Here is an 18,454-nt window from a genome sequence, read left to right on the forward strand (position 1 = left end):
TGCCTCCATACTTTTGCTTTCTCTCCACCTCACATACCCTTGACCATCTTAACCCATCAGCCTAATGCCTAATCACCTTCAAGGCTCAACTGAAATATTATCTACTTGAAGAAAATCTTTACCAACTTCCTTTCACTCAGTCCTTTCTATTCTGTGCTGATGGTACTTCATTAATACCTTCACTGTAGCACTTTTAACAGTCTGACTCATATGAAGGTTTCCCGTTTTTAAATGAATCAACTGCATTTCATTCATCTTTGTAACACCCTTGGGTCTTACACATAGCGCCAATTAAAAAATGTCTTGGAAAATGGAACCTTGTAGTTTTAATCAGAATGTTTTTATGGGAATAACCATTTCATGGAGAGGACAGAAAGACTATGGAAAAAAAGAGTTAACATAAGAGTCGTGAATTACTATCCTTTCTTTGGACAGCATGGTTACAAGGTTGGTTCTTGGCTGCCATCTGGGAACTTAGATTTCAGAAGGACACCTGCTATTAACTAAATCATCTGTACAAATAGTATGGTTTATGGCCAACAATGACTTTCCTTCTGAGAGGCCAGAATGTGGGCATGTGCCAGGCAGGGAATGCCTACATGACCGTCCCAAATAAAAATCCTGGACACTGAGTCGCTAATGAATTTCCCTGGTTGGCAACATCTTACAAGTTGTCAAACCTGTCAAACCTGAGGGAATTAAGTGTTTCCTATGTGACTGCATTGGAAGAGAATTCTGTAAGCTTTCAACTGGTTTTCCCTGTACTTTTTCCCATGTGCCCCCTCCCTTTGCTGATTCTGCTTCAGATCACTTCACTGGAACGAGTCATAGTCACAAGTACTACTATATGCTGAATCCTATGAGTCATCCTAGAGTCATCAAGCCAGGGAGTGGTCTTGGGGATCCCTCAACACTAGGACTAATTGTATAAAAACATAAGATGCCATATATGCAAGTATCAAGGTGTAATTCAGCTTTGCTGAAGGGGAGAGTTTGAGGCAGCAAAGATAAAAGGAAATGTAAGAGTTGATGCAGAGCCATAATACATGCTAAAAGCTTAATTTTTTATTACAATATTTACAAATAAAGAAGTGAACCAACAACATTAAAGAAAGGATTTTCTGATACTACAGTAATACAGATAGGAGGGAAATAGTATGAAGGCACTCAGATTAAGAAAAAACTAGTAAAATAGCTTTAAAAATGAGGTGTCTATCAATTACAAAGAGTGGAATTATGAGAATGTCCCACTAAAATATATATAAAAATATGAATTTATTCATTTGGCGGTGGTTTTTTTTTTTAGGATTTTATTTATTTGAAACAGCGTGAGAGAGAGAGCACAGGGCAGAGGAAGAGGGAGAAGCAGACTCCCCGATGAGGAAGAAGCCCAATGCGGGGCTCAATCCCAGGACCCCAGGATCATGACCCGAGCTGAAGGCACACGCTTAACTGACTGAGCCACCCAGGCGCCCCTCCATTTGGCATTTAACTGCACATATTAGCAACTCCACACCAAATAGGACATAATGATTATAATTTTAAGATGTTGTATATTATTGCATGCCAACCAATATCTCTTTTTCAGCTGGATTGCCATGTGTACTTAATCATCCATTTTTGTGCAATTACTTGAATATTCTATTGCATATACCATATTATTTCATATACACAAACAGCAACTGAAATATTAAAGTGCTGGTAGTAGCAAGACAACTATGAAAGACTGAAATCAAGCAGACTGAGAGACGCAAATCCAGCCTCATTTGGATCAAGAGAATTATGCTACTAGGTTAGTTATTCATTGTGAAGGAAAAGAAGAAAATTTTCTGACCTGTTAAAAATACTTTGTTGAAATTTTTGTTAAAAAGGGAGGTGCACGAACAAAAAAATGTAGAGATTCTTAAAAATTATGAATTGAATGTTGACTTAAAAAATTCTACTAACATAAAATCAGTCTTCAGAAAATGCTGTTTGGGTAGAATGTTAAAAAAACACTCATCAAAAGAAGCCTGGCATTCAATTTTCTCCTAAGTTTTTTAATAAAGTTGACACTGATACTATCAAATTCAACACTACAACCTTATGTTCCATCTCATTATATTACCAATGATAAAACTTTAAAAAACATTAAATATATAGTTAATCAGTATATTACGTATCATATTTAAATAAACTGGGGGAACCTGAATTTATGGTGAGAAATTACTTTTAAAATTGTTCATTATCTACAAATACAGTTTAACCTATATTTTGATATTTTAAATAATTATGTGATATTGAGTTTCCAGTAAAAGATCAGTAAAAGACTGAGAGTGTATTTCTTTTTCTGAAGTCTGTAGAAATGAAGAAAGAAACAACGATCTGAGAAGGACATGCCATTTATAATAAAGCTAAGAAACGGCTATATTCCCACTGAGGAGGAATAACTGTCTGACACAGAGAAATGTGGATCAAACCTAGTTCCTCAACAGGGTATGAAAGTCTCTGAAAAGGAAAAGCTCCTGGAGGCCTAATCAAATATTTATTACTTAGAACCCGGACTGGGGGCTCAGGTTGAGAAACGAGAATCTGAGGTGTTGTTAGAGTCCCATTCACAGCAGATAAAGCTGAAAGAGGAACAGGGTTGTCAACTGCGGCAAAGCAGGCATCTGCATTTTCCCTGACAAATCTGGATAAACTGCCTAGAAGCAGCTAAGGAAAGGGAAGTAGCAACCAAGTTTGGTGCTCCTCAAAAGAGTTAACTAAGCAGAAATAATTAAAGCCCCATGCAAAAAAAAGCTGTGAGCTGGAACCCTTCACAAAGAGCCTCAGTCTTTATCAGCTCTGCTCACCAGGGCTAGAAATGTGCCACTAGGGAAAACCTGGTGAAAGCATTTTTGAAAACACATCTGTTTAGGTGTCTAGGGACACACTTTAACCCATTCTATATCATTTTTGAGCAAACTGCCAACTAGAAGAAGCTATGTGAATGCAACTGTTTCCACTCAGTGAGTTAAAGAAGCAGAAAGGATTCATTCAACATGGGACCCATACATAGGTAATAGCAAAAAAAAAAAAAAAAAAACCCAAAGAAAAAAATTTCAAATACGTCTTTATATTTTTCAAAAGGAAAAGGAAAAACTCAAAAACGGGATAGAAGAAAAACTAGATAAGAAACAGAAAGTAGTGAACTGGGAAATAAACGATAAGAGAGCCTCCAAAATAAGAGAGAACACAACAGGCTTGAGACTGCTATTTTTAGAAAGGCCTGCTTGCAAGGTCAACCCTTGGCTGGCATCTGGAAACGTGACTGGGAAACAGTTCCCAGCAGTGACTGAAAAACTTCCATAATGATAAGAGTAGATTATTGTTCCTAAATGTTTGTACAAGCAATGTGCTTTGTTCTGAACACCTGTTTTCCTTTTGGGAGCCTGAAATTTTGGTACATGCCGGCCAGAGGGTGCCAACATGACCAGTGCCCAATAAAAAACTTGGCCACTGAGTCTCGAATGAGCTTCCCTCCTAGACAACTGTTTTACTCTCGTCACAATTCGTTGCTAGAGGAATTAAGCATATCCTAGGAACCCTGTGGGGGAGAGGTCTCTTGGAAGCTTGTGCCTGGCTTCCTCCAGACTTTGCCCCATGTACCCTTCCCTTTGCAGATTTTGTTTTTGTGTCCTTTCCTATAATAAACCTTCACCATGAGCACAACTACATGAGTCCTGTGAGTCCTTCTAGTCAATCACCAACACAAGGGCCTACATGCACTGGAAATCCAACCTACAGTCCTAGTGGTTATTTTTTTAAGATTTTATTTATTCATTTGAGAGATAGAGAGAGACAGAGACAGAGAGAGCACATGAGCGCAGAAGCAGGGGGAGGGGCAAAGGGAGAAGGAGAAGCAGACTGCCCACTGAGCAAGGAGTCCGACAGGGGGCTCCCGGCAGGATCCCAGACCTGAGCTGGAGGCAGAGACACTTAACCTACTGAGTCACCCAGGCGCCCCCTAGTGTTCTTATAGAGAATACAGAAAAATAGTCACAGAACTACTGGCAGACTTGTAACTAGAAAGTTACACGGTTTCATTAAAAAGTAAGAGAGAATGGTAATAATCAAGCTATATCCTAGCCCAGTTTCTAAAGTTAAATGATGGAGAATTTGTAGATCTCCAAGCGAAAACTAAGATGCTGTTGGCGGGGGCCTCTGATTTTTTCTTCACAGCAACACCTGATGCCGTAACATTGTGAAAGCAATGTCTACAAGGTGCTAAGGGAAATAACATGGAACCTGAAAGTACTATAATCGGCCAATCTATTGTTTAAATATAAAGGCAATAGGCAATTCACCGGCAAGAAAGCAAATACTTTGGAGATGAGAATACTTAACTTTGGAACGGGAAACAGGTGCTGCAGACCTGATAAATTACTATACTCACCAACCAAGACAGTAATCAAGACAAAGAACTCAGGAATGAACTATTGGGACTAAAAGTAAGCACAGCATCCATTTGAATTGTGCTTCTAGAATAACAATGTTATAAGCCTGTGCAATGCTTAAAGAACTAACACAGTAAATAAAAATTGGCTGGTGGAGGCTTTAGGGGATAAAATTTAAGTGTAAGAATTTCCTCATTTTTCATAGTGGAAAGTCATAAAAATAATAGTGATAATGAGTTTTAAAAACAAAAAAGAATTGACTTGCTCCTTTTAGAAGTGAAAGGTAGGTAGGTGAATCTATAATCCTAGATGATTTTTGAATACTTTCCTGTCATAGCCCATCATTTGTGTTTTATAGTTCACTAACATTCTGAGTGTCTAGATCACTACAAAGAATAGGACGAAAGGGTACTAAATTCAGAAAATAATTAAAGTTAAATCATCTATAAATACTTTAAAAGGGCTAGCATGCCCAGTATTAGCAAGAATGAAAGATTGAGAATTTCTCATATATTGCTAGAAACATTAACTGGTAAAACTTTTTAGAAGGCAGTATGTCTCAAACTAAAATATGCACAGACCAGTGAACCAGTGATTCCTTGTTGTACCAACTTATCCTGTAGACATGCTTATGCAAGTTCACAAAGAAACCTCCTTAGAATATTCACTGTTGGTAATAATGAAAAACAGGAAAAAATTAAATGTCCATCAATAGAGGGATGAAAAAAATATTTAAAAAGTATGCAGATATTAAAAAGAATGAAATAAGGGTGCCTGGGTGGCTCAGTCATTAAGCGTTTGCCTTCGGCTCAGGTCATGATCCCAGGATCCTCGGATTGAGCCCCACATCGGGCTCCCTGTTCCACAGGAAGCCTGCTTCTCCCTCTCCCACTCCCCCTGCTTGTGTTCCCTCTCTCGCTGTGTCTCTCTCTGTCAAATAAATAAAATCTTAAAAAAATAATAATAATAATAATAAAATAAAAATAATGAAATAGGGGCACCTGGGTGGCTCAGTCGGTTAAGCGTCTGCCTTCAGCTCAGGTCATGATCCCAGGGTCCTGGGATTGAGCCCAGAGTCCAACTCCCGGCTCAGGGGGAAGCCTGCTTCTGCCTCTCCCTTTGCCCCTCTGCCCACGCCCCACTCCTGTGCTCTCTCTCAAAATCTTTTAAAAAAATAAAATAAAAAGAATGAAATACATTATATAGAATCAGGGAGAATTATGGACATCTCTCTACCTTGATTGAGGTGGGTCTTGGCTACACAGCTGTACAAATTTGGGGAAACTCAGCAAATGGTACACTTAAATGAGATCTCTCCATTTCACGGTCTACAAATTTCATCTCGGGGTGCCTGGGTCGCTCAGTCATTAAGCGTCTGCCTTCAGCTCAGGTTATGATCCCAGGGTCCTGGGATCGAGCCCTGCAATGGGCTCCCTACTCAGCAGGAAGCCCACTTCTCCCTCTCCCACTCCCCCTGCTTGTGTTCCCTCTGTCTCTAATAAATAAAATCTTTAAAAAAATAAAATTTCATCTTAAGAAACAGAATAAGGAACTCACAGAATCCTTTTGTTTTTAATTGCAAAAGGAATACATGCTTATAGTAAAAATAACACAAATGTTACAAGTGAAAATCTCTTACCCCTTTTCTCCCAATCCAACCTCTTCAGAGTTAACCACTCAAAATTAACCTCTATTAATAGTTAGGTATGTTAAAGCCTTTGGACTTTTTTCTATATATAAGTAAATATACATAAATGTGTAGTTGTTTTTTGTAATTGCAACAAAAAGTGTAATTATCCTATACATGGCAACCTCCTTTTGATACTTAATTGTGACTATCTTCTCTTATTGGTACATATAATTCTCTCCCATTAAAGCCCATATAATATTCCACTGCACAATAAAACCATAATTTACTGAACCACTGCTTTACTACTGACCACTAAATTATTTTCAAGCTTTAACAAAATAAGCGTTTTTCTATTTATTATAATTCTTAGGGGCATAAAAAAATTAAACTGTTATTAGGGATTTAAAAACATTCCTTGGGAATTGAACTCCCATGAAAATATGAAAGCTTTCCCCACCTCCAATTTTCAAACATATGCCTTACAAATATATAAATGAGAACAATGCCTATTCTACTCATAGAATATACATAGTAATTTAACCTAACTGCGAATTAATAAAATTTTACAAACACATCAGCTATGAAAGTGGGAAATATGTTACTTTGTATTTTTTGTGGCAGCTCAAAAACAGATTTAAATTAGCAGTGGAATCTCTTAATACATATAAGTAAACAAATGAAGTTTCTTACTAAGTAGGAGGAAAAACCACCCATCACCACACCAAATGGACCTAAAATGCATTACTTTCAAGGAACCTGGGTCCATTCCTAGTCTTTTGTAATATCTTCCATGATAGAATATGAAATTGCATTTATGAATTTCTGAACTGTCTATATGAAGTTGCTAATAATACAGAAACTTAGGATTATCACCAAACAGTAAGAAAAAAACCTGTGACAAATTTTTAGAAGAATTTAATTTGAAAATGAAATAGTTACAAACCTAGGTCCAATAACAGGAATAAGTAAGACATCCTGAAGGTCTGGATGTTGAAGAATAGGAACACTTAATCCATTAAACTGCTGTTAAAAATAAACAGAATTATGAAGCCATCAATGTAATTGATAAATTTCAATTTACAGGTCTTTTCATTGTCATTACCTAGCAGAGCATGAAGCTTGGTTTAGGATATTCTCACTTTATTCCACATACTATAAAAAACAAAGATTTTAAAACAACTATGTTTTCCTCTGTATTTTCTTTTTTTTTTTTTTTAAAGATTTTATTTATTTATGTGAGAGAGAGAGAATGAGAGACAGAGAGCATGAGAGGGAGGAGTGTCAGAGGGAGAAGCAGACTCCCTGCCGAGCAGGGAGCCCGATACGGGACTCGATCCCGGGACTCCGGGATCATGACCTGAGCCGAAGGCAGTCGCTTAACCAACTGAGCCACCCAGGTGCCCCTCCTCTGTATTTTCTGAAGTATCTCGATTTCTTTATAAGGTTCAATTTTGTTTACAGTTTGGCTTTATAAAAGACAACCCATGTTTACCTTAGGTGACTTATTTTGATAATACATATCCAATACAGAATTGCATACAGTACTTTTTTTTTTTTTTTTTTTTAAAGATTTTATTTATTTATTTGACAGAGAGAGAGAGACAGCTACAGAGGGAACACAAGCAGGGGGAGTGAGAGAAGGAGAAGCAGGCTCCCTGCTGAGCAGGGAGCCCTACACAGGGCTCGATCCCAGAACCCCGGGATCACACCCTGAGCCGAAGGTAGCAGCTTAACGATTGAGCCACCCAGGCGCCCCTATAGTATATTTTTTTTTTTAAAGATTTTATTTATTTGACAGAGAGAGACACAGCGAGAGAGGGAACACAAGCAGGGGGAGTGGGAGAGGGAAAAGCAGGCTTCCCGCCGAGCAGGGAGCCTGACGTGGGGCTCGATCCCAGGACCCTGGGATCATGACCTGAGCCGAAGGCAGACACCCAAGGACTGAGCCACCCAGGCGCCCCCTTATAGTACACTTCTAAGGAAAAGTTCTGAATAGGACATTAAGGAATGAGATTATTAAAATTATATACCACTAATACTGAATGCCATGTCAGTTTTGCTGAGGGAAATAAATGCTTTTTGGCAAAAGTTCAGGATTTTCAGTATCCTCTATCATACTTGGTCTTCAGACTACAAATGGGTGCATGACCAGGAGTATATGTGCCAAGGCCAGCTCACACAGTCTCAGGAGAACCAATTATGTGCATCTCTGGCAAATTTCAAGGTCACACTGGCAGCTTGATTTGACCACAGTGGGAGCATTTACACCACTGAAATCAGCAAATGCTACAAAGGGTTGTTTTTCCCAGAAAGTGGGTTTTTCGATATGTACCAGCACACCACTGTTGCTGGCAGAAAATAACTGGGCACTGCACTTATCAGAATAAAAAGCAGAATAGCAGGATACCAAGGACACTATAGTCTAAGGGTGAGCAACATGCAAATATTTCAGAACAAGTCTCTGCCATGTAGGCTAGGGATTTTAAATCATGAATTTTCACATACTACATGAAAGAATAGTAACAATAATAGATATTTCCATTGCCCTGTGGTATCCATATACTACCTAGAAAAACTCTTAAAATCAATTTATTTCCAAGTTGGTAAGAGAAAAAATTTGTATTTTAGCAATCTATATATCTACCAAGTCAACAGCTTTGACTTTTGCTTCTTCCAGGCAAAGGAGATTTCAGACCAACCTTACCTAACAGATGGCTACTAAGAAATCTGAAATGTAAGGGTGCCTGAGTGGCTCAGTCAGTTAAGCGTCTGCCTTTGGCTCAGGTCATGGGGATCGAGCCCTGCATCAGGCTCCCTGCTCTGCCTATCGAGGGCTTACGACCCAACCTTCTCTGTCTACTCTTAAGCTTTGAGGGACTCAAAGTCCACCCAGAGTGATTCTGTATGCCTTATCCTAGATACTTGGTCTGTAAGATCATATAGGCCCATTGGACTGGAATACAATATCTAGGTTCTAGGAATAATTTGTTAGAAAACAAAATAATCTGGATCTGCATGAGTTATGGACACTTGTGATGGGCCTCAGAACACTTTCCTTTCTACTAGTTGAAAACATATGCATAACCACCATAAAAGTAATAATTTTAGTTGCCTAGAGGAACTGCTTATATTTTATGCAGTATGACATTACTCTCAATAAAATTATCACTATCAATAACTCAAAATCAGATTAGTTTTCTTCTAAGTCTTATTATACTAAGTTTGGGTCTCACATACTCAGATACCATAGCTGATTGTTCTTATAACATGGTCATCTACTCACAAGTTAAAATTTATAAAACTGTTCTTAAAGATAGTATGACAAACATTCTAAATGTAATGAGATTACAGGCACCTGGGTGGCTCAGTTGGTTAAGCATCCAACTCTTGATTTTGGCTCAGGTCATGATCTCAGGGTTGTAAGATCAAGCCCTGCCTCAGGCTCCACACTAAGCATGGAGCTTGCTTATCCCTCTCCCTCTCCCTCTGCTCCTCCCCACCACCCCCCTCAACTCATACATGCGTGCTCTCTCTCTCCCCCCCAAATAAATAAAATTCTTAAAACAAAAATATAAATAAAAATAAATGTAATGAGATTAAAGAATAAATAAAACTAAACCAGTGATAATTCTCTGAAGACTTCTTAATATATCTAGAGTAATAACAGCCTCAAATATACAAATACAAGCCCTTTAATCATGCTTGCCTCTTGCTTTTAATTTAGATACTAATTAGGTAAATTATTACAAAATCAGGCTTTCAAGGTTAGAATGTTTTCTATGTATTTTCATATGTATTTTAATGACGAAGTACTGAGGCCTAGAAAGGCTGAGTGACCTATTCAGTCACTATAATAAATTCAGAACCAGGAGTGCTAGGTTCAAGTTCTTACCATTACCTCTAACATTACCACTTGGACAACTTAACATTCGAGATCTTCGATTTCCTTATTTGTAAAATTGGAATAGTATTTTAAATTCATAGGATTTTAGTGGGGAGCAACATGACACAGAAACGCAATTATGGACATAAATAATAGCAAATTTGCACATACCTTCTGAAGTTCATCAAACAACAGATCTTTCACATGTTGCACTGAGGCTAGATGTGTATTAACTCTGACAGTTGTGAATGATGGAGGATGTGACAAGTGATTTAACAGAGTTTCAAATTTCCTTTCTGCTTCTTGTTTCCCAAAAGTAGATACAACCTGAAAACAGAAAAACAAGTTAATGTTTCTTTTTTTTAAAGATTTTTTATTTATTTGACAGAGAGAGACACAGGGAGAGAAGGAACACAAGCAGGGGGAGTGGGAGAGGGAAACAGGCTTCCCGCGGAGCAGGGAGCCCGATGTGGGGCTTGATCCCAGGACCCTGGGACCATGACCCGAGCCGAAGGCAGACACTTAACAACTAAGCCACCCAGGCGCCCCAAGTTAATGTTTCAATGTTATTATAAAAATTAACAAAAAATATTAAGCAGATTATGCACACACGTGTTCTTATTAAACATCTTTCAGCAATTGTTCAGTTCCACTTCATTTTGCTGTATTGTTTGTGTGTTAATAACACTAACAGAATGTAATACTTCACAGGGTTTTGGAGTTTAATTGTGGTAATAAACACCTAACAAAATGCCCAACATAAAGGGCTTGGAAAAAACACTGCCTCAACTTCAAAGCATTATTAACATTTGAACATATTAATGTCTGCTATGCTTATTCATATAAATTCATAATTTTATTCTATTTATAATATATCAAATATTACATCATTTTGTACAGCTATTTACTTGCTAGCCTCATACCTAGAACAAATTCATTAGCAGCCTTTTAAAACACCAATATTTGGGGGCGCCTGGGTGGCTCAGTTGGTTAAGCGACTGCCTTCGGCTCAGGTCATGATCCCGGAGTCCTGGGATCAAGTCCCGCATCAGGCTCCCTGCTCAGCGAGGAGCCTGCTTCTCCCTCTGACCCTCCCCCCTCTCATGTACTCTCTCTCTCTCTCATTCTCGCTCTCTCAAAAATAAATAAAATCTTTAAAAAAAAAAAATAAAAAAAATAAATAAAACACCAATATTTGAATAAGTAACATTGATACTGTCATCCAAGGTCATCCACATCAGCTTTTTAATACGGTATTTTTAAATGTAACAAATATCATCCAAAAAGACAGGTAGCAAAGATAACCTGTCAGAAGTGGAAATTTAAAGACTCAAAAAACCAAGTCCCCCTGTGATTAACTGAAGCTTTAGGAGACACGTATTTTCCCATTTTTGTCATCTTTGACCGTACCCTGCCTCACAGCATCTTCATAAACCACCTGCCAGCCTACTAATCCACCAGCCTCAAAGTATTAGTACTTTCTCAAGTTTAGTTTGTTTTTATTAAAACTGAATATACCTTTACCTCCAATACTTTTACAAAGGAATGGCTTTTTTGTAAAATCATTTACAGTTAGTGGGTTTGAGGCAGAGATGGTGTCAAAGACAGACATTTGGATCTTCTATAATACAATATTTACCATTTTAAAAATTGAGAAAAATTGCTGAATGCCTCTTTCTCTTAATATGCTCCTTATATTTTTAGTTCTTTGAAATCCAGAGAAGATATTTTCTCTTTCCATACTCTATAACCCTTAATGTAATCTTTGGAAATAAAATGTAGGAATCAAATCTAAAAAGTCATAGCTTCACTAATAGCTTCATACACAAATAACATTTAAGTCTTAAGACTTTACTTTGAATAAGAAAAGCAAAGATTTAGAAAATACAAAGTTGCCTAGAGGCAGGATAGTAAAATGTAAAGAGCACGAGCTTGGCAATCAAAGACAACATTCGCTGAGGACTTCTGTGCTAGACACTGCTAACAGCACGTGGAATGAGTATTTGTTGAGGACTAACGTGCCAGAACAATACCAACTGCATTCACTTATGGTTAATATTTTAAAATAACCTTGTAAGGTAAATACTTTTAACATCCTCAGTTTCCACATTAAAGGAAATTAAGGTTAAATGGTATGAAATAATTTACTCAAAGCATAGGGACACAAATCAAAGACCTGGGATTCCAAATCTGTATTTTTTCATTATACCTGAGCTCTTCAGCTTCAGATTTCAGTCCTATTACTTGATAGCGGTGTCAATTTGGGTCAGCTACAGGACTCTTTGAACCCTCAGCTCTCTCACCTATTAAAATGGAGAAGAAATCTCTACCAAAAACAAGAAAGAGAGATTGCTAATATTAAGATGTAAAGGTCTGCAAATCACCTAGCACAACTAGTGGCATTTAAGAGGCATTAACACATTATAGTATCCCTTTCACCTGAGTGCCACAGCAAGTGCTTTAAGAACACGGGTGTATCTTCTCCCCTGGACTTAATTTCTCGACAGGAATCTTTTTCCCTCATTCTTGTAACCCCTTCAGTGCCATGCCTACTGCCACATACATAACTGCTCTTTTCCCTTCCCTTCTGTCACATTCGTTAAGTGTTGAAACGTAGACCTCATTCACCTCTTATCTCGCAAACATTAAATACCCGCGGGAAGATACAGGCAGTTTTCACAGTCGGAAAAAAAAGAGTGGTAAACAATGGTGTAAAGATTAGGTCTCGCTTTAGGGTTTTTTTTTCCCCCCATTTCTCCAGCGTGTGTAAACATCTGAAAATTTGCAAATATCCTCTAACAGGTTTATTTTACCTACCTCCTTATTCATAAAACCCTCTTTAAGATACTTTTCAACCTCAAGTCTCAAAGATATTTTAGGGAAAATGGACATTTTCCCTATTGTTTTGTTCTCCAAAAAAAATGCTGGAAAACGGTGATTTTTTTTCTCTTTCCGAATTAACAGTGAGCAGCGTCTTAGCAATGAATAGCCACCCACACGCGCCGGGACCACCAGAGGGCCAGGAAAATCGCGCCGCTCTTTCCAAGTTATATTCGCGATTGCGGAAGTACATCCACGCCTTCCTCAGCGTAGCCAGTTTAGAGCGGCTTCCTCACCTCCACCACACCCGTCCTTGGTCCTTCTTTAGAGACGCTCACGGAAATCACTGTGAAGCCATGTCCCTCATGTTGCAGAGAATACACAGGAAAAAAAAAAAAATTGAGAAGCTAATCCGTTGTGAACTGGTTTGGAAAATAGACCGGCCTTTATTCACTCACATTCACCCTTCAGACCTCTTTTCAAAACCGCGCCCCCAATTTCTCTGCAGAAAGCCGCTTCCGGCTTGCGTCACTTCCGGCGACGCGTCCCACCCTCCCAGGTTCCTCAATCCGCAATCGCAAACGGTCGCACGTGAGGTCACCGGAGTTTCCGAGCTCCGCTGGCGGCACCTCCACGTGCGGTTGGTTTTCCGGGCGTCCGTGGAGGGAGGGGCGGCCGCCTGGGTGAGGCTCCCGATCCAGCGCCTGGGGTGGGTGCCAAGGGAAATGAGGAAATGGTGTGGGTGAAATCGAAGGCTTTGCTGGCCTGAGTACGTTGAGAGGTCCAATTAGGACCTGCTAGTTCACCTCCGACGAAAGGAGGAAGCCAGAGTTTATTTGAACCTATAAGCCATCCTTTGATTTCAGAAATTACTTTATCTCTCGGAGGCATACTAATCCGACTTCAGCCGTGAATGAACGCCATTATTCAAATTTTTGAAAGCTGGGTTAATACCCATGAATGATCAGTTAAAACTTAAAAACCCGCATATAGTATTTGCAGTTAGTTGAATGAGGCTAGCGGTTACCTGTATCACAGCTGCGTTATTAAGGCTCCGAGACCCTTGGCATAATTGAAGGAAAAGATTCAAAAGGAGAAGATGCCTAATGAAAGACATTTTATGATTGAATAGGAAACTAAAAATAATAATTGTCTCCTTGCCTTAGATTTTTTGTTTTTGCAGCTCACCGTGGCCATTTACATATAACTGCAGGAAAACGTTTTTAAAGTCTTTAAGTCGCACACAGAGATGTTTAAAAAATGTAATAATTAATATGATACACCAACCAGGTTCTGTATAAAATATTTTAACTTACAGCCACACAACAACCCTGTAATGTGGTTATACCCTTTTATGAAAGAGTAAAACAAGGCTCCCAGAGCTGAAATAACTCTGTGGCCTCACACTTGGTTAGAAAGTGAGAATAAAGACCACAGCCACCTGCCTTTTAAATACCAACTCTTTTCACCATGGCATACATACTTCTTCAGTAGGTTGATGGGATGTTTTCATGTTTAAATCATCTAAAAATGATCAGGAAAATGTCAAAGGGGATCTGGGTGGCTTAGTCCATTAAGACTGTTGGTTTCTGCTCAGGTTTCTGCTCAGATCCTCATCTCACATTCCAGATTTTGAGCCCTGCATTGGGCTCTGCCCTCAGCCCAGAACTGGCCTAAGACTCCCTTTCCCTCTCCCCCTGCTCCTCCCCACTGTGCATGCGCCCCCGCTCTCTCTCTCCCGCTCTAAGTAAATAAATCTTGAAAAAAATAAAAGTGATTAGGAAAATGGCTAGATCAGGCATTTCCAAAGGAATTTTTGCAGCCTCAACATTGTGACCATGGCACCAATAAAGGCTGGACTCTATATTCAGGAAATAAGGGAGAAGAAGGAACAAGTTGGAGAAGAAGGAACAAGTTGGACTAGATTGTAAATTCCATGAGGGTAGACTTCATCTCATCACTGCATACCCGTTGCCTTAACAAGCAATAGGCACTTAAACGTTAAATGACTGGATGAATAGATGGATGGGCATCTATGTGAACTAGAGAAAGAAAATGCTGATAAAGCATGTATTTGCTGGAAATTAGTTCACTAGTTAAGCACATGTGAAGAGTGCTGAGCACAGACTATTCTTGTCTTGACACTATTGTAGTGACAGTTATGTTGACGAAGATGCCTCTTGGTGTTCCAGGTTTGGGTCCAAGAAAAGCATATTACAAATCTGAAGTTGCCATAGTGCATATTGTCTAAGCAAAGGAAGACTCCTATAGGAATACACCCACATAAGGGGTCATTTAGTTTGTATTTTCTCAGTGAGGTGATATGGCCCCCAATGTGGGGGAGCAAAAAAATCTTAGTTATAATCTTAAATCTCAGTTTGTGGTGCTCCAAAGCTTAACTTTATCAAAAAACATATTCCAAAATATTTACTTTCATGAAGAAGGTATGAGGGGATTAGGAAAAAAAGTCTAGGAAAGCTGGAAAGCTGGAAATCTATCGATCTCAGCTCATCTGGAGACTAAAGTCAAAGTGGACATAATCTTAAATGTGTAAGAGAGTTGTTTTTAAAGAGTAAATTTCATTCCTAGTTGGCAGAACATGCTGTCCCTGGACTTTTGGTTCAAGCCATGCATGCAATTTATCTTAGCTAACAGAGTAATAAATTGAATTCAATTCCTGCTGTAGCCAATCCTTATTATCTGAAGTTAGTTTATAATTAGTTCCTTCTAAGGAATACAATTTGAATTTCCTAGTTGTTCAATGTTTCATTTTTTCCTTGAAATTTTTATTCTTTTGTTTTGCTCTAAATACAATACTTTTATCTTTTTCTTAAAATTTGTTGGAGAGAGGGGCGCCTGGGTGGCTCAGTTGTTGGGCATCTGCCTTCGGCTCAGGTCATGATCCCAGGGTCCTGGGATCGAGCCCCGCATTGGGCTCCCTGCTTGGCGGGAGGCCTGCTTCTCCCTCTCCCACTCCCCCTGCTTGTGTTCCCTCTCTCTCGCTGTGTCTCTCTCTGTCAAATAAATAAATAAAATCTTAAAAAAAAAAAAAATTAAAAAAAAAATTTGTTGGAGAGAAAGATTACCAGCATTCCATTTTAATTAAAGGAAGTTATTTCCAATTAACTCTTCAGAAAATAAGTTATAATCCTAACAATAGTATTATATTCCTTATTTATGACTTTTTTATTTCATGAATTCAAAATATATATACAAATAGTAACATTTCATAGAACAGTTACCTTCTTTGGATCAAAAGCTACACTGAAATTAGTTTTAAAAAATTTAAAGGGATGTTTTCAGAAAAAATGAATAAAGGTGTTATGTTTTAAGTGCTATATTTAAAAAGTACATGACTCAAAATTCTCTAGTTTGATTAAATTCTTGATAAGCGTTCCTACTATAACTTATATAATACAAATGTACATGAACTAAGCTTTTCTAAAAGATAATTATGGTATATTAGCATGATTTGTTTAGATAATTCACAACTATATTTTGTTAATCAACTGTAGATTTTTTTAGTGGTGACTAAGTTTTCTTTCCTTCCAGTTAGTAAAAATTTCAAATTCCGAAGTCTGCAAATAACACTTTCTAATGTGAAAAGATATTTTTAAAATATTACAGCAGTCCTGTTGTCAGGTAAATTTTAGAAAAGATGACAAAAGTTAGAACAGTTCTTCAACATAAAGTTTCAGACATTTTGGGTCACCTGGCCGGCTCAGTTGGCAGAGCATGCAACTGTTGATCTTGCGGTTGTGAGTTAGAGCCCCACGTTGGGTGTAGAGATTACTTTAAAAAAAAAAAGTTTCATGGGGCGCCTGGGTTCGGCTCAGGTCATGATCCCAAGGTCCTGGGATCAAGCCCCCCATTGGGCTCCCTGCTTGGCGGGAAGCCTGCTTCTCCCTCTCCCACTCCCCCTGCTTGTGTTCCTGCTCTCGCTATGTCTCTCTCTGTCAAATAAATAAATAAAATCTTTAAAAAAAAAGTTTCAGACATTTTGAAAGAGTAGAATCAGTAGAAATATCAACAGTCCTGCTCAAATATATTCATTCCACATAATTAAAAGTGAAAAAATACTTGAAATTTACTTTCTAAAGTATCATTACACCATCATAAAAATATTTAAGAAATACATAATTTTTTGGCTTCAAAGCTCTGCAAAAAAACTGCTTTATTTCAGAAACTGTTTATTGGAAATCTGAAAGCCAGAAAAAAGTAGAATGTGGTTTATATATATGTCTGACAATTGAAGAAGCTAAGTTACAGAATCTAAGTTTTTTTTAATTCATAATGAAACTAGGACTAGAAATGACCCTTCAAGCCTGTTTTCACAAACACAAAATCATCTCTATTTGAGCCAATTCATGGTCCTAAAAGGTAAACTAATTTACATAGGCTCAGTACATACCTTTTCTTCTATGTGGGAGGTTATAACTTGTCTTAAATATCAAAGTTGGAGCACATTATCCCATATATGTCCTAAAGGGTCTTTGAATCATAACACTGGGAGTCATACACTTCATCTCTTTGTACAGTAACGAAATAGTTTGGCATGTTAAAAGGCCACTCTGCCTGGGTTAAAATCTACCACCTGATCAAAGTACATAGCTTTTCAATTAAGTTCTCTCCATAACTGGGAATTAGGCTTCATCCCATGCTGTGAAGCTTTTAAAAGAAAAAATGGAGAAGAAAGTCGAATTGTGTAATAGCATTGTACCATGATAGATGGTAGCTACACCTGTGGTGAGCATGCCATAAGATAGAGATGTTGACTCACAATGAGTGAGTACACCTGAAACCAATGTAACATTGTGTCAACTATCCTCAAAAAATTAAAAATTAAAAAATTAGAAAGTGGAATGGAAACACTTCGGTAAATTGAAATCACTTCCAGCCACAGCCAGTTCTTCCACGTATTAAGTTCACAACAGTTCCTTCTAAGGAATATTACATACTTTTTAAATTCCGTAATTCTACCTTTTTCCTTGAAATTTCAGTTTCTTTGCTCTAGGTACAGCACGCTTTTCCCTCTATTTTGTTGAACTGGAGAAATTACTGGGATTCCATTTCAGTTAAAGGAAGTTATTTGATTTCGTGTATTTGGGCTCCATGAAAATTCCGAATGCGTGGCAAAACTGGGGGGCTTTAAGTTAATCACATAACTGAACTCTGTGGCTACCGGCATTCCCTGGATCGTCCCCCGATCAATTCTATTTCGAATCACAGCAGAACCCCAAGCCTGCCAGCCTGCACAGGGGTGACAGTTGTGAGAGAAACACCCCTTACTTCTGTGCAGTAACAGGGCAGCAAACGGGCGCTACTCGGTGGGAGGAACTGCGGTTGTCCCTAGTTGAGAGGATGGGGCGCACCTACTCAACAACAGAAACTTAAGTACCGGAACCTGGCAAACGTTTGCAAAAAGTGACCAGTACAAGCGCTTACGGAGGGAAACTCGCCGACTCCCACGCAGCCAAAACCTCCAACTCAGCGGAGCAGTTTGGAGCCCGCCCACCGGAAGTGAAGCCGGGGGAACCGCCACGTCGAAAGCGTATGTAAACGTAGGCGTGACGACGTCAGGCCTGTCCTTCCGGCGATGGGTGGTCGGGAATCGCGAGGGGAGGCGGGGCGAAGGCGGGGCTTGGGGCTGGTGGAAGCTCTGGTGGGTAGGTGGGTTCAGACCGAGGGGACTACGGGTCGGCG

At 38.8% G+C, this 18,454-nt stretch overlaps 1 protein-coding gene across 3 annotated transcripts in view; it reads right to left on the bottom strand.

Moving 5' to 3' along the window:
* The window catches only part of NSUN6 (NOP2/Sun RNA methyltransferase 6), a 57,921-nt gene extending 39,672 nt beyond the window's left edge, over positions 1–18,249 (bottom strand). Inside the window, exons 1-3 of one of the 3 annotated variants that reach the window (XM_081820705.1) lie at positions 12,749–13,448; positions 10,103–10,258; positions 6,992–7,071 (exon numbers count right to left, since the gene is read on the bottom strand). In XM_081820705.1, coding sequence (XP_081676831.1) covers positions 6,992–7,071; positions 10,103–10,258; positions 12,749–12,823 — 311 coding nt within the window. In that variant the 5' untranslated portion in view covers positions 12,824–13,448. Of the gene's footprint in view, positions 1–6,991; positions 7,072–10,102; positions 10,259–12,748; positions 13,449–18,196 lie in introns of those variants that run through there. The other 2 variants (XM_081820707.1, XM_081820706.1) reach the window with 2 other exon arrangements.
* Between the last annotated feature and the right edge of the window lie 205 nt (positions 18,250–18,454).

The sequence above is a fragment of the Leptonychotes weddellii genome, chromosome 5 (genome assembly GCF_054177405.1).
Source record: "Leptonychotes weddellii isolate Sample4059 chromosome 5, ASM5417740v2, whole genome shotgun sequence".
In the NCBI taxonomy this organism is placed as follows: Eukaryota; Metazoa; Chordata; class Mammalia; order Carnivora; family Phocidae; genus Leptonychotes; species Leptonychotes weddellii.